General features: G+C 42.3%; 1 protein-coding gene across 1 annotated transcript in view; it reads left to right on the forward strand.

The window, feature by feature from the left end:
- The window catches only part of tgs1 (trimethylguanosine synthase 1), a 51,783-nt gene that overhangs the window by 1,164 nt on the left and 38,304 nt on the right, over positions 1-12,315 (forward strand). The window contains exons 3-7 of the mRNA XM_080011220.1: positions 153-295; positions 2,846-2,948; positions 3,829-3,924; positions 5,389-5,952; positions 11,704-11,836. Coding sequence (XP_079867346.1) covers positions 153-295; positions 2,846-2,948; positions 3,829-3,924; positions 5,389-5,952; positions 11,704-11,836 — 1,039 coding nt within the window. The remainder of the gene's footprint in view (positions 1-152; positions 296-2,845; positions 2,949-3,828; positions 3,925-5,388; positions 5,953-11,703; positions 11,837-12,315) is intronic.

Raw genomic sequence — 12,315 nt, forward strand, 5'->3', positions numbered from 1 at the left:
TCACGGCCATTGTAGGTCCTCCTACGCACTTGGAAGGGGAGGTGAGGGGAGGGGTATTCAGTTGGTTCCCATGTGCAACCTCACCACTAAATCTTACACACTGGTCCTTTAATTGATTTGTTTCATTCTCGCTCAAAACACATTATACACAGATGAGGATCACGGTGACCTTGAAGAAGATGCTGAAGAAGAGGTCGAGAAGGAGGAAGAAGAGCTTTTAGATGAAGAGGCTCAGCTGATGGCCAGCATGGGTCTGCCGGTCGCCTTTGTCAGTTCCTCCGCCAAGAAGAAAGCTGTAAGTGAAATGCTCTGAACAGTTTTATTCAGCACTTGCTGATCAGAGCCAGAGTCAGACCGCTTACTTCACAAAAATCAGTCAGCCATTGTAACTTCATGGCATCATGCAATAATCATAGTAGACTGTAATTGGATGTTTATGTTACTGAGAAGGATACAACAACAGAACACTCGGTTCCAGTAACACACAGAGGGTGCTCGATGGCTGTGGGGCACTGTAGAAATAGTCTGGTGTGGGAGACTCAACAACCAAATACAGGTTCAGGGAGGGAGATGGAGACTTTTGGGCAGTAAGGTGCCGACACGGCGGGAGTTTTATTAAAGTGTAAAACAAAAAGGCTCACTGGCCAAAATGGGAACATAAAGGAGTCAGGGTCTGTGGGTCGCGTTCTGGTCCACAGGGTCTTGCACCACGTATCTCTCTCACTATAAGACAAACAACATGTATGAAATCTCTCTCAGCCAGGGCGGACCAATCAGCGGCAATGTGACTGGTTATGCTGACCCAGTACATCTGCGCCGACACAGTGAGCCCCGTTGTCATATATATAACATCCGCTGACATTCCTGGGCCTGGAGCAAAATCTCCTGTGACAAGCGCCGCCTGTGCATGTATTTTTTCCTTGTAGGTCTATATTGTACTGAACTTCATTCTTACTCGTGCAAGGCCCTTCCTTCCAGTTTTCCTTAATTAGGTCTAGCACCCCCCCAGGGTCTCCTGCGGAAGAGGAGTTGAAAGGGAGAAAATCCAATGGAGACCTGAGGTACCTCCTACACCACAAACAACCATTTATCCCAATTACGGCTATCGTCGTGCACAAACTTATGAACCATGTTCTTCAGCATCTTGTTGAACTGCTCCACCAGTCCGCCGGCCTCAGGGTGGTACAGCTCGCCCAATATCTCGTAATGTTCCAGAAGTGTACGTAGTGTACCGCCTTGGGATACCGGGTTGCATAATCCACTAGGACCAACACAAAACGAGACTCAGGAACACTGCAATCTAATGGCCCGATGAGCTCCATAGTGAGTTTTCTGAATGGCGCCTCGACTAGGGGTAGGGGCCTCAACGGAGCAGTTTGTGTAGCTGGAGGATTGACTTTTTGGCACTCGGGACATGCAGCGCACCACTTACGCACATCTGCCCCAATGCCCGGCCAATAGAAGTGGGTAATTATCCAAGTTCATTATCGTGTCTGAGCTGGCCGGCCATTGGGTCATTGTGAGCCGCCTGGAAAAGCATTTCCCGGCGAGCTTTTGGAACCAACAACTGGGTCATTTCCTCTCTTGAGTGTCACAGCTGACTCGATATAACCTGTCACTTATAATAACCCCACTGGGGTCATCCCCATACCCACCGTGAGCGCACTCCCCCAGCCTCCCTCATTAAAGTGGGAAATGCTGGCCAATCCATACCCAAAATCAGGGAGTGCGACAGGAGGGAGCGAACTGCAGCCTTCACCTTATTCTTTTTCCCCTTGTAACAATTTCAACCCATGCACCATCGACTACATGCGAATATCCCTTTGCCCACACTGAATCTCCACCTGTGACACCTCCACCAAAGCCCCGTTTCGAACCAGGCGTTGCTGGACCATCCTCTGAGAACAGCCAGTCTAGCAAAGCCTGAGGTTTACCCCCATGTATCTTGCTGGTACGTTGTAGGTCCCTTCCCGACCGGGGCAGGGGCCCAGTAGACCAGCGACCCGAACAAACTGTCCAACCTCAGTCCTGCAGAGCGTGGTAGGGTCGACTACAGTGCCAGCACCCCTGCCCAGGCGTTTGTGCAGCTATCTGTTGGCCCACGGCAGTGTCGCCCTGGTAGCTAACGGGGCACAGAGAGGGGACAGCATGGGAAGGTGAGACAGCATCCCGTGGCACCAAAGGACCTGGCTGGTAGGCGTCCGCCTTCTGAATAGGGGGAAACGTCCGGGAGGGAGGGTTCTCCTCCAGGGCGCGAGGGCGCGCTAGGGACCTGACGAATTCCGCATGGATCTGGCTTTACCCAAAACAGTATTTCCAGTCGGTGTGAACGTGTCTGACACGGACAAACTCCGGTTGTGTGATACATGTGCGAAAGGGCAACTCCAGACAATGTCCGAACCTAATTATCTGTACACTGTCTGGATTTCATGTGTGAAAGCAGTTACACACACACAGACATACACAGATGTCAGCAAGTTCATGCAATGTTCATGCAAGATGAACATTTAATCCCGCTATACTTTGACCAAATAATCTACAGAAAATAGGCTATGTTCATAATATTTATTCAAAGGCAAATGTCTGCACACCCAGTTGGTGTTTGTTAAAAAATAATTTATAATTTTCTTTTTCATCAGACCTGCTAAATTTCAGGTGCACCGGTGCGACCAATGAAAATGTTTTGTTGCACTTTATAATAGAGTTATTGTTCCGTGTGCGACCAAAATTTTTGCCCCCTGGAGCCCTGGTTAATATAAAGAATCATGAATCCTGAATGACAGGTGACACCCATCCGTCACCGCTCCAGGCTGTTTGCTATTTACAAGCTAACCGTTGCCAACAGGGGTGGAGGTCGAATAGGAGAGCCACCAGTCACTGGGCAGCCCCGCCGCAAGAGGAAGAGGAGGAAGAGGAAAATAAAGAGGCAGGGTCAGACCAAGAAAAAGGTAATGCAATTCGTTTCAATTTTAAATTTTTTTTTGTTTTTTGTTTGCTGGCACTGAAAAGCTTGTACATATGTCTTGCTAATTGTCAACAGTGCTACTATAAGTATACTATACAAATAAATACTAAGTTTACTAAGTAATACTAAGTAATACTATATATACAAAGAAATACTACATCATATATATATATATATATATATATATAGTATATTTAGAAATAAAATAAAAACTAATCTATTTATAATAATTAAATAATATATTAATAATAAAATAATATATTTTGAAATACGTGTCTACTTTAAAATCTGTGTAAAATGTTAAATCTGTAATGAATAACAGTTTTCTTTTAATTTTAGTAGTTTTCAGGGTTTTGGGACTTTGGGGCAGCTGCACAGGGAACTCATAATTCTAAAGAGTTACAAAAAGATGTTTTTTAAAACGCACTTCATTTTCTCCATCTGTTCAGAAAGTCTGTTGTATAAAAAAAACTTTTCCTGAGGATTTGTAAATGATTCTTTCATTGAACAATCGTAATCTAAATTGATTTCTTTAATGAATGCAGAATGATGAAAATTAAGTTGAAGAAATAATGGGGAAAATAAATCTGATAAAAAAAAAATTTTAATTGGCATGTCATGGTATGTGGCCAACCGTTTTCTGATTGTAGTTCGATAACATGGCACGCATTTTAATGACAGGCAGAAAAGACGTCTTAGTCCAGTCTTGATAAAAGTACTTGATCGGTAGATCTGACACTAGTTGAGACTGAATTGGTATCTGCAGTGGAAGCATTGTATGGGTAAATCCCACTCCTCACTCCTACAAACAACCTTTTTTTGCAGGAGAATGCTCAGACTTGCTATTTTTACTGTGCTTCCAGGTGGAGGCCAGATGTTAACCACTCCTTCTGAAGATATAGCAGAAAGAAAGGAAGTTGCTCAGGAAAATCAGAATTCAGGCTGGGAAAACTATTGGGGTAAGCATGTCAACATGCGCGTGGGAACGTATTTTCAGCAGGGGGGACTGCCCTGGATACGTGCAGCCATGCCACATCTTACACACACACACGTGTATTAATGTTTCAGTCAAAACTAACCCTAACCCTAACCCTAGCCCAAGCCCAAAACAAAAAAATTACATCTCATTAGTCACTCAGTCAATCATTGATCACATTATTTCACATGTTTCAGCCGTGACTTTGTTCTTTATGGGCAGCAGGGCTGCCAAGTTTCACCAAAAGTTTGGAGTGAGATTAGGAAGAAATGAGGAAATATATATGTAGAAGTGTTTCCCACAGAATTTGATTCAATTTGTGATGGTAGCTATTTTGGATCCGACACACGGATGCACATTTTAACACATTCTACCCATAATTCTTAAACAGTTTCGGTTTTTGAATCTTTCTTTGTAATTTTGAAGTTTATGGTTTGATGAGTGAAAGATGCAGGGTCGGCAGCTACCACTAGGGAGGGCTGCAGCCACCTGTGCCTTCCTGTGCTAATGCATGTCGGCGGTTAAACATTAATTTTGTCCAAGTCTCCACTAATATTAACTTGTCGCTGATCAGCCTGTTCCAAAAAAAGTTACACATATCTATATATATATATATATATATATCTATATAGCTTTATATATATATATCTATATATCTATATATATATATCTATATATCTATATATATATATATATATATATCTATATATGTATGTATGTATGTATGTATGTATGTATGTATGTATGTATGTATGTATGTGTGTGTGTGTGTGTGTGTGTGTGTGTGTGTGTGTGTGTGTGTGTGTGTGTGTGTGTGTGTGTGTGTGTGTGTGTGTGTGTGTGTGTATATATATATATATGTATGTGTGTGTGTGTGTGTGTGTATATATATGTATACATGTATATATGTTATTGTTATTATTGGAGTTTTGTTTGGAGAAACAGGAAGTGGGGGATTGCTCAGAGACATTGCTGAGCAGAGAGATAGGAGATTTTTTTTTTTCTTTTGTAGAAAGGTTAACAATGTGCTACAGTAGTTATCGTCCTTGGAGTCTTCAAAAAAGGATTGCTAGAAAACCAGAGAAGTGTATTTAGCCACACACCGAGAATCAACAACACTATCCTATCGACACCCTCTATTGTTCCTGTGTGTGTCGCGTTGAAAATGATGTCACGTCAGTTTCATGCAGCATGGCTATGGGTACTATCCGCAGTGGAAAACCAAGTACCTGGTACCAAAGCGAGTAGAGTAGAGTTGAGTTGAGTTCAGCCGGTGGAAAAGCGCCATTAGATACCTTGGATACTATACAGCATTGTTTTGTAGAGCATTTAACTGTATGTTCCTAACATTGACTTTCATTGCTTTCTCAAAACGTTGTCTCAAAAACATATTTCTACTAAACCACTACTTCTACTACTAAACCATTTGTCATCATCTTCACTCAAGCTCAACAGGGTGAGGCACTGCTATTGCAAGGGTGGCTTGAGAAGCATCCAGAGCCCCAGCCCTCACCATATGACTGCCTGGAAGTGGTGACCCCACCCTGGGATAAAGCAGAAACCAGGGCGGCCTGGCACCAGCACGCCACCGACACCTACTATTACTACTGGGAGCAATACGCGTACTGGGCCGCTAGGGGGTGGACGGCTGATGGAGATGGACGCCACAGCGATGGAGAGGGAGACTCAAGGTCAAACGTAGCGTATCCTTGTGACGGCCAAGTTGAAGAGGGGAAGGTCAAACAGACAAGGGACGGCGAAAAGCCAACAGAAGCCATCGGCACGGATTCCGATGTGCCGCTTGGACGAAGCGGCGAGTCACCAGAGGGTGAGGGCCTTGTGATTGATCTGATTGGACAGATGAGCCTAAACACCACGGAGGTAACCGACCAATGTGGCTCAGCGCAGCATGGAGCGGGGAGCACCTGTGGGGCCAGCGAACCCTGTGATGGAGGCAGCGATCGTAAGAGAGCTGGCTCCCCTGGAAGATGCAGTACTTCAAAAGATGCAGGTGAATACCAGTATGGTCATTAAAGGTCACATATTTTACTCCTTATTAAAAATTGAAATATTTCCCTGTGCTTATATATTTTTTAATTCATTCACTTCTATTTACTATTGTATTATATACAATAATTGTAATCATACTCAAGTATGAAAGTATAAAAAAGCATTTAAACAAACAAGCAGCTTAATGTGTTTTGTAGAGTGTTCCAATGGACAAAAAGGCTGTTTAATGAACCTCTGCTGTGATTGGCCACTGTATCGGGGGGTTGGGCTGAGGTGGGAGAACTCTCCCCTCAGAAGTTCCCCTCATACATCTGTACTTGAACTTGGAAAACTGCACCATGGCCACTGGCTATTTACTTTGGGGGGGCACATGCTGATTATCAGGCTTCTGCGATGTCTTTAAGGGATACCAATCAAAATGCCTCACAGTCACTAGGCTTGGGCCGATTTACGTTTAAATTGTCTGTGGTGATTGATATCGCCGTTCAACTCCATCGATTGCAATTGACATTAATGAGAGACTTTTTTTTTTTTGTTTGGAGTTTTTTTCCACCCGGAAAAACCCGAGAATTGAAACAGTGCAGTTTACCGTGTTCTGAAACTGGAGTGGAGAGGGAGAGAGGGGGCAGAGGCTCTCGCCATCTCTGCTCAGCGCTGTTGAGAAAATACTCCGGATCTCACTTCCCCGTCTACAGTACCGTACAGAAACTGTGAGGGGCAGGTGCTAAAAAAAAAAAAAAAGAAAAGGCACATGGACCCCCAGCTTGGGTTCTAGGCATTTTGCCGCTCTGGTCAAACGCAGCAGTACAATGCCCCCCAGCGATATTATATATGTATATATAGATATAAATATGAATACAGTGTTACCTCGACTTACGACTGTAATTAGTTCTATAAGAACGGTCGTATGTTAAAACAGTCGTATGTCGAAGCAATTTTTCCCGTATACACCACGCTCATTTTTTTCTATGATTTCCTTTCATGAAGGGTGAAAATAAACAAAATACACAGCACAAACACAGTAAATATGACAAAAATATGGATAAGCCACGAACTACGTGCACACACGATGTAGGTCGCCCACTGACTGACTGCTGACTGACTGCTGACTGGCTGCTGACTGGCTGCTGACTGGCTGCTGACTGGCTGCTGACTGACTGCTGACTGGCCACCGACGCACCAACTGCAAATTTCCACGGTCGTATCTTGGAGCAGTCAGTCACAATTCGATACAAATTTGCGCGACTATCGCTACTCATATCTTGGATTAGTCGTAAGTAGATGCAGTCGTAAGTCGAGGTACGAATGTATAAGGTTATTTTTAACCCACCTCCTTTTTTGTTTTACCACTACTGCACTATATGTATGAGAATGCATATGATTCTTAAAATATACGTTAACGTCTTTTGCGTAACGTTCATTACGGTATCTAGTAAGCGTTGTCTGAAGGGCGCAGTGATTTCAATGTATGACTCACGCCAGCGCTGATTAAACTAACAATAACAGCACTTTAATATTAACTCACCTCATGCGAAGGCTGATGTTGCATGGCAGACACCAAATGCTTGATGTCTGGCTTAAGGGACGACAGTCTCAGGCGAAGATCTGGCTCAACATTCAGTTTATTCCTGTATTTGGTCTTCAATGCCACAAGCGCTGAAAAGCCAGTCTTGCAGAGATACGTCATCAGGCATCAAAAATGGCACAGCTCTGTCGGACAGATCGGGATACTCAGAAGCAACATGAAGCCAAAAGTTTGCCAGGTACTTCTGTGAGAAAGCCAGTTTCAATGCGCTGTCGCAGGAGAGATCCACAAGATTGTACTTCTCTTTTGCTCTCATGCCTGCGAGGATCTTGTCACTGTGGCTGGCAAAGGCGTTTCCAATACAGCTGCACTGCACATCTGGGATGGGGAAGTATTCACGCAGCTTGGTCCTTAAACCATGCAGGTGCACTCACAATGATGGGAAGCTGCATTTCTTTTTTGTCAAAAAATCAGACAGATTCTCAATCGACTCAAAGTTTGACCGGTCAACTCGCCTGGCCCACATCTCCATTTTTCTTATCGTCGCTTCTATTTTATTCTGGACATTGAACATGGTCACTGCTTTTCCTTGGAGACTGAGGTTGAGTCCATTGAAGTGGCTGAAAATGTCGGCCAGGTATCCCAATTTAGCCAGCCACTCCAAATCACTGAAGCGATGTGCAAGTTCAAACTTTGTGTCGAGAAAAAACACCCTCACCTCATCACGCAATTCAAAGTCGCATCTTTCCATTCTCCTTGAGAGCCACCGGACTTCAGTGTGTAACAGAAGCTGCTTATGGTCACTGCCCATCTCATAGCATAAAAAGGAAAATAAAGGTGATTGCAGTGGGCGGCTTTTGAGGAAGTTGACTCCTCTGACAGCCTCATCTAGAACAGGCTTTTGATGAAGTTGACTCCTCTGACAGCCTCTTCTAGAACAGTCTTTTGATCTGCAGGCATTTTCTTTACAGCCAACACTGCTCTGTATACTGCAGTGGACAGATGCTACTAGTGGGGCTTAAGCTTTCACCTGGGTGATGACTCCACTGTGCTGGCCCAGCATCGCACGGGCCCCATCAGTGCTCACTCCCACACATTTGGACCAATCAATCCCGTTTGAAACTATGAATGCGTTCAGAATGTCAAAAATGGCCTCAGCAGTTGAACGTGTCGGTAAAGATTTGCAAAACAGGAACTCTTCTTTTATCTCTCCATTGTTTTCATACCTTACATAGGCAAGCAGGTTGACAGATTTGTGATGTCTGTCGATTCATCCAGTTGGAGGGCATAAAAACGACTCTCTCATATGCTTGTTATCAGCTGTTCTGACACATTCTCTGTCATCTTGTCAATCCTGCATCTGACTTGAGTTATCCGGTGATGAGATGAGGTTGATTGGCTTGCAACATCTCCCAACATCACCCCCACTATCTCTTTTGTGGCGGGAAAAATTTAATTCTCCCCGATTGTATGTAGCTTACCAGGCTTGGCTATGAGTCAGCGACCCAATAGGACGCTTCCGCTGCCTTTGCATTCTCGGTGCCCATACATGACGTTTCCCATGACTTTCTTCTTGGCCTGAGTTTATTATCGAAAAATTCAAGTGGCTTGGACATTTCCTGTTTGTTTTTTGTCTTGTGGTGACCCCGCAGTTTACATGGCTTCAGAGCTTCATTTGATAAAATCTCAGCACACATCACACACAGCGGTAATGGTTCGTCTTCCGTGCCTGTCCAAAAAAATCTCAATGATAAACATTCAACGCTATACTTTCTGCGAACCATTCTTTTTTGTTTGACAGGCGTGATTGTCCCGCCTGTCCGATGGCTCGCCGGGACTTCTCTTGTGGATAATGTAGCAATGGCTTCTTTCCTTTCCAGTGTGCCTGATGCTAGCCAACTATCCATTTTGATTATCACCTCAGGTTCAGAAATGTACAGGTGCACGTCGATCGTGGTCCAGCTTGGATATAGTACGCCCTACCATAAGTTCCTATCTTTCAGTGATGATGCATTTTTGAAGGTCTTCAAGAAAGAATACCATGAAATTATTATTTTTTATTTACTTTCAAAAAAGTCATTTTCTATTTATTTTTTCAATAAAATCTATGTGTTTTGCCCATGATTTCGCGGCCCACTTGCAATACCTCGCAGGTTGGGAATCCCTGGAGTAGGGCATGTGGGTAAACCAGTTGGCTATTTGAACACACATTTTGAATATATTCATTGATATTGCAATATCTAATGTTATTTAGTGATCTTTGATAATTTGATTTCATTCCATTATTTCTATTATAATAACTGGTCTTATCGGAATTCTTACAAGTTGTCCAGCTCTAGTCCAGTACCACATGTTAGCCAGTCATAAATAAGGAGAATCCGGTAAGAAGGGATGAAGTTGGAGATATCAGAAGTCGGAATATGATACAGTCTTTGGCATCAATGCTGCCACTTTGTCCTTCAATGACCCCACTTTACTTAACGTTACATTACCAGTCCTGGCAGCCCACTGACTGCTGCAGTGTAATCGCACGGCTTCCTTGGAGCACATAATCAAACAGCAGCAGTTGCAGTTCAAACGTATGCATGTACGGGAAAAGGAAATCTTGAATAACAATATTTTTACTTGCAAACGTCTGTTCATAATGGTCGAAAACTTGCTAGATTTCAACAACTGGGCTCCTCTGTGTATACAAAAACCCTTTACTATTCCTAAAAGTACTACTCTGCTGCAGCTTCTCACTAGTGCAGCACAATTGATTGTATATTAATCACAATGTCTATATTTGCCTCCACAATTAATTGATCAGGGACAAATTTTTTTTTTTTCCAATTTGTCTGCTATCTGCGCCGTCTTAGTGTCCAATTTACAAAATATATTGTGCTACCGATATGCCAGCGCAAACACACCCATAAAGTTTTGCTGCTGAGTGCAATTTGCCCTTATTTATCATCTGATCACAATTATCCGTGTGTGGCAAAGTAAATAATATGTGCCCTTGCGCCAGTGGGAGCCTGCTGCAGGCTCCATGGAACATGCACACACACACTGGCCCGTGCAGTGGAGCGGAGATGCATATTGGAATCTCGATTTATGCATTTATGCCACTGCTCTACACTTGCCTGTTTTACAAATCATCAGTCTTAAATAAATTTAAAACTTCAAATAATTGTCGCACAAGTGCTATATGAAAACCAACTTGTAAGGAAATTCTTGGGGTTGCTGTGCTGGCGCTTTGGTAAATTTATATATAGCCTTAAGAATATTGAATTCATGTGAAGAAATTCCTATTTTGATTCAAAGATTTGAACATTTGAATGTATTTATTTATAGGTTGATAAAATACATTATTATTGTGAGGGAAATTTTCTGTTGATATACAAACTGCAGTAAAATAATAGTGTTCCCCAAAACGGATGAATAATGTGATAAATAATCGTGATCACAATATTGAGAAAAATAATCATGATTATCATTTTAGCCATAATCATGTAGTCGTACTTCTCACTGTGCTTAAATGCAGTCCAATGGGACAAAAGTTTGAGCCTTTAAAAACGCTATACCTCCTTTTCAAAAAGTGAAAGCCCCCATTCTAGTCAGACAGTCTAAGTAGATTTAACAATAACGATTGAAATGATGGGAGCCAGCATTTTGATTATAGCCTGGTTTGAAAAATGGCGGAGCTTATCATTTAAAATGGCCCATTTACCAACCATTAAAAAGCAAGTGTAAACTTTTGGACTCATAACATTTAAGGTTTTTCCAAGGGCAATCTGTTATCAATTTTGAATGCGGCAACATACTACTACTACTACTCTTAACACCATTTATACAAGTACAGGCTTGATGCAACACAAATGTTTGGGTTGTTCCTTACCAATGACTTATCAAGATTCAAGATTCAAGATTCAAGATTTTTATTTGTCACATACATATACATACTTCCATACATATATGCAGTGAAATGTAATGCAACGCACCCGGTGATAACACACAAGAAGTCCTAGGAAAAAGTACTAAAATAAAATAAAATAAAAAGTAGAAAATTCCTTTCTAATAGACCGACTAACTGACTCCTAAAACGTAATACAGTAAGTGGAATACTTATAGAATAAGATAAAAAATATATAGAATAAAATACAATAAAAAATAATAAATAATAATAAATAATAAATAAATAATAAATAATAACCAACCTCTTCCTCTTATGCTTATGCTTGTGCTTAGATCCCAGACAGAGCGGCGATGGCACAGATGGTCAGAGCTGCTCCGGTGACAAGCGACTGGGTCATGAAAAGGGAGATGAAGATGAGGACGGGGACGACAAAGCCCCTAGAAGACGTGCCAAGGTGAAGAGGAGGTGAGATTTGCGTCATAGTCACGCAGTAGAACCTTGGGTATTCAGAATTCCACGGGGATGATGCAAAACATTCTGTTGAGCGAAACATCAATGAATCTACAGTGGGGCAAAAAAGGATTTAGTCAGCCACTAATTGTGCAAGTTCTTCTTCCACAAAAGATGAGAGAGGCCTGTTATTTTCATCATAGGTATACCTCAACTATGAGAGACAAAATGAGAAAAAAAAAATCCAGAAAATCACATTGTCTGATTTTTAAAGAATTTATTTGCAAATTATGGTGGAAAATAAGTATTTGGTCAATAACAAAAGTTCATCTCAGTACTTTGTTATATACCCTTTGTTTGCAATGACAGAGGTCAAACGTTTTCTGTCATTCTTCACAAGGTTTTCACACACTGTAGCTGGTATTTTGGCCCATTCCTCCATGCAGATCTCCTCTAGAGCAGTGATGTTTTGGGGCTGTCGCTGGGCAACACAG

Source organism: Zeus faber (assembly GCF_960531495.2).
Source record: "Zeus faber genome assembly, chromosome: 12".
NCBI classification, from domain to species: domain Eukaryota; kingdom Metazoa; phylum Chordata; class Actinopteri; order Zeiformes; family Zeidae; genus Zeus; species Zeus faber.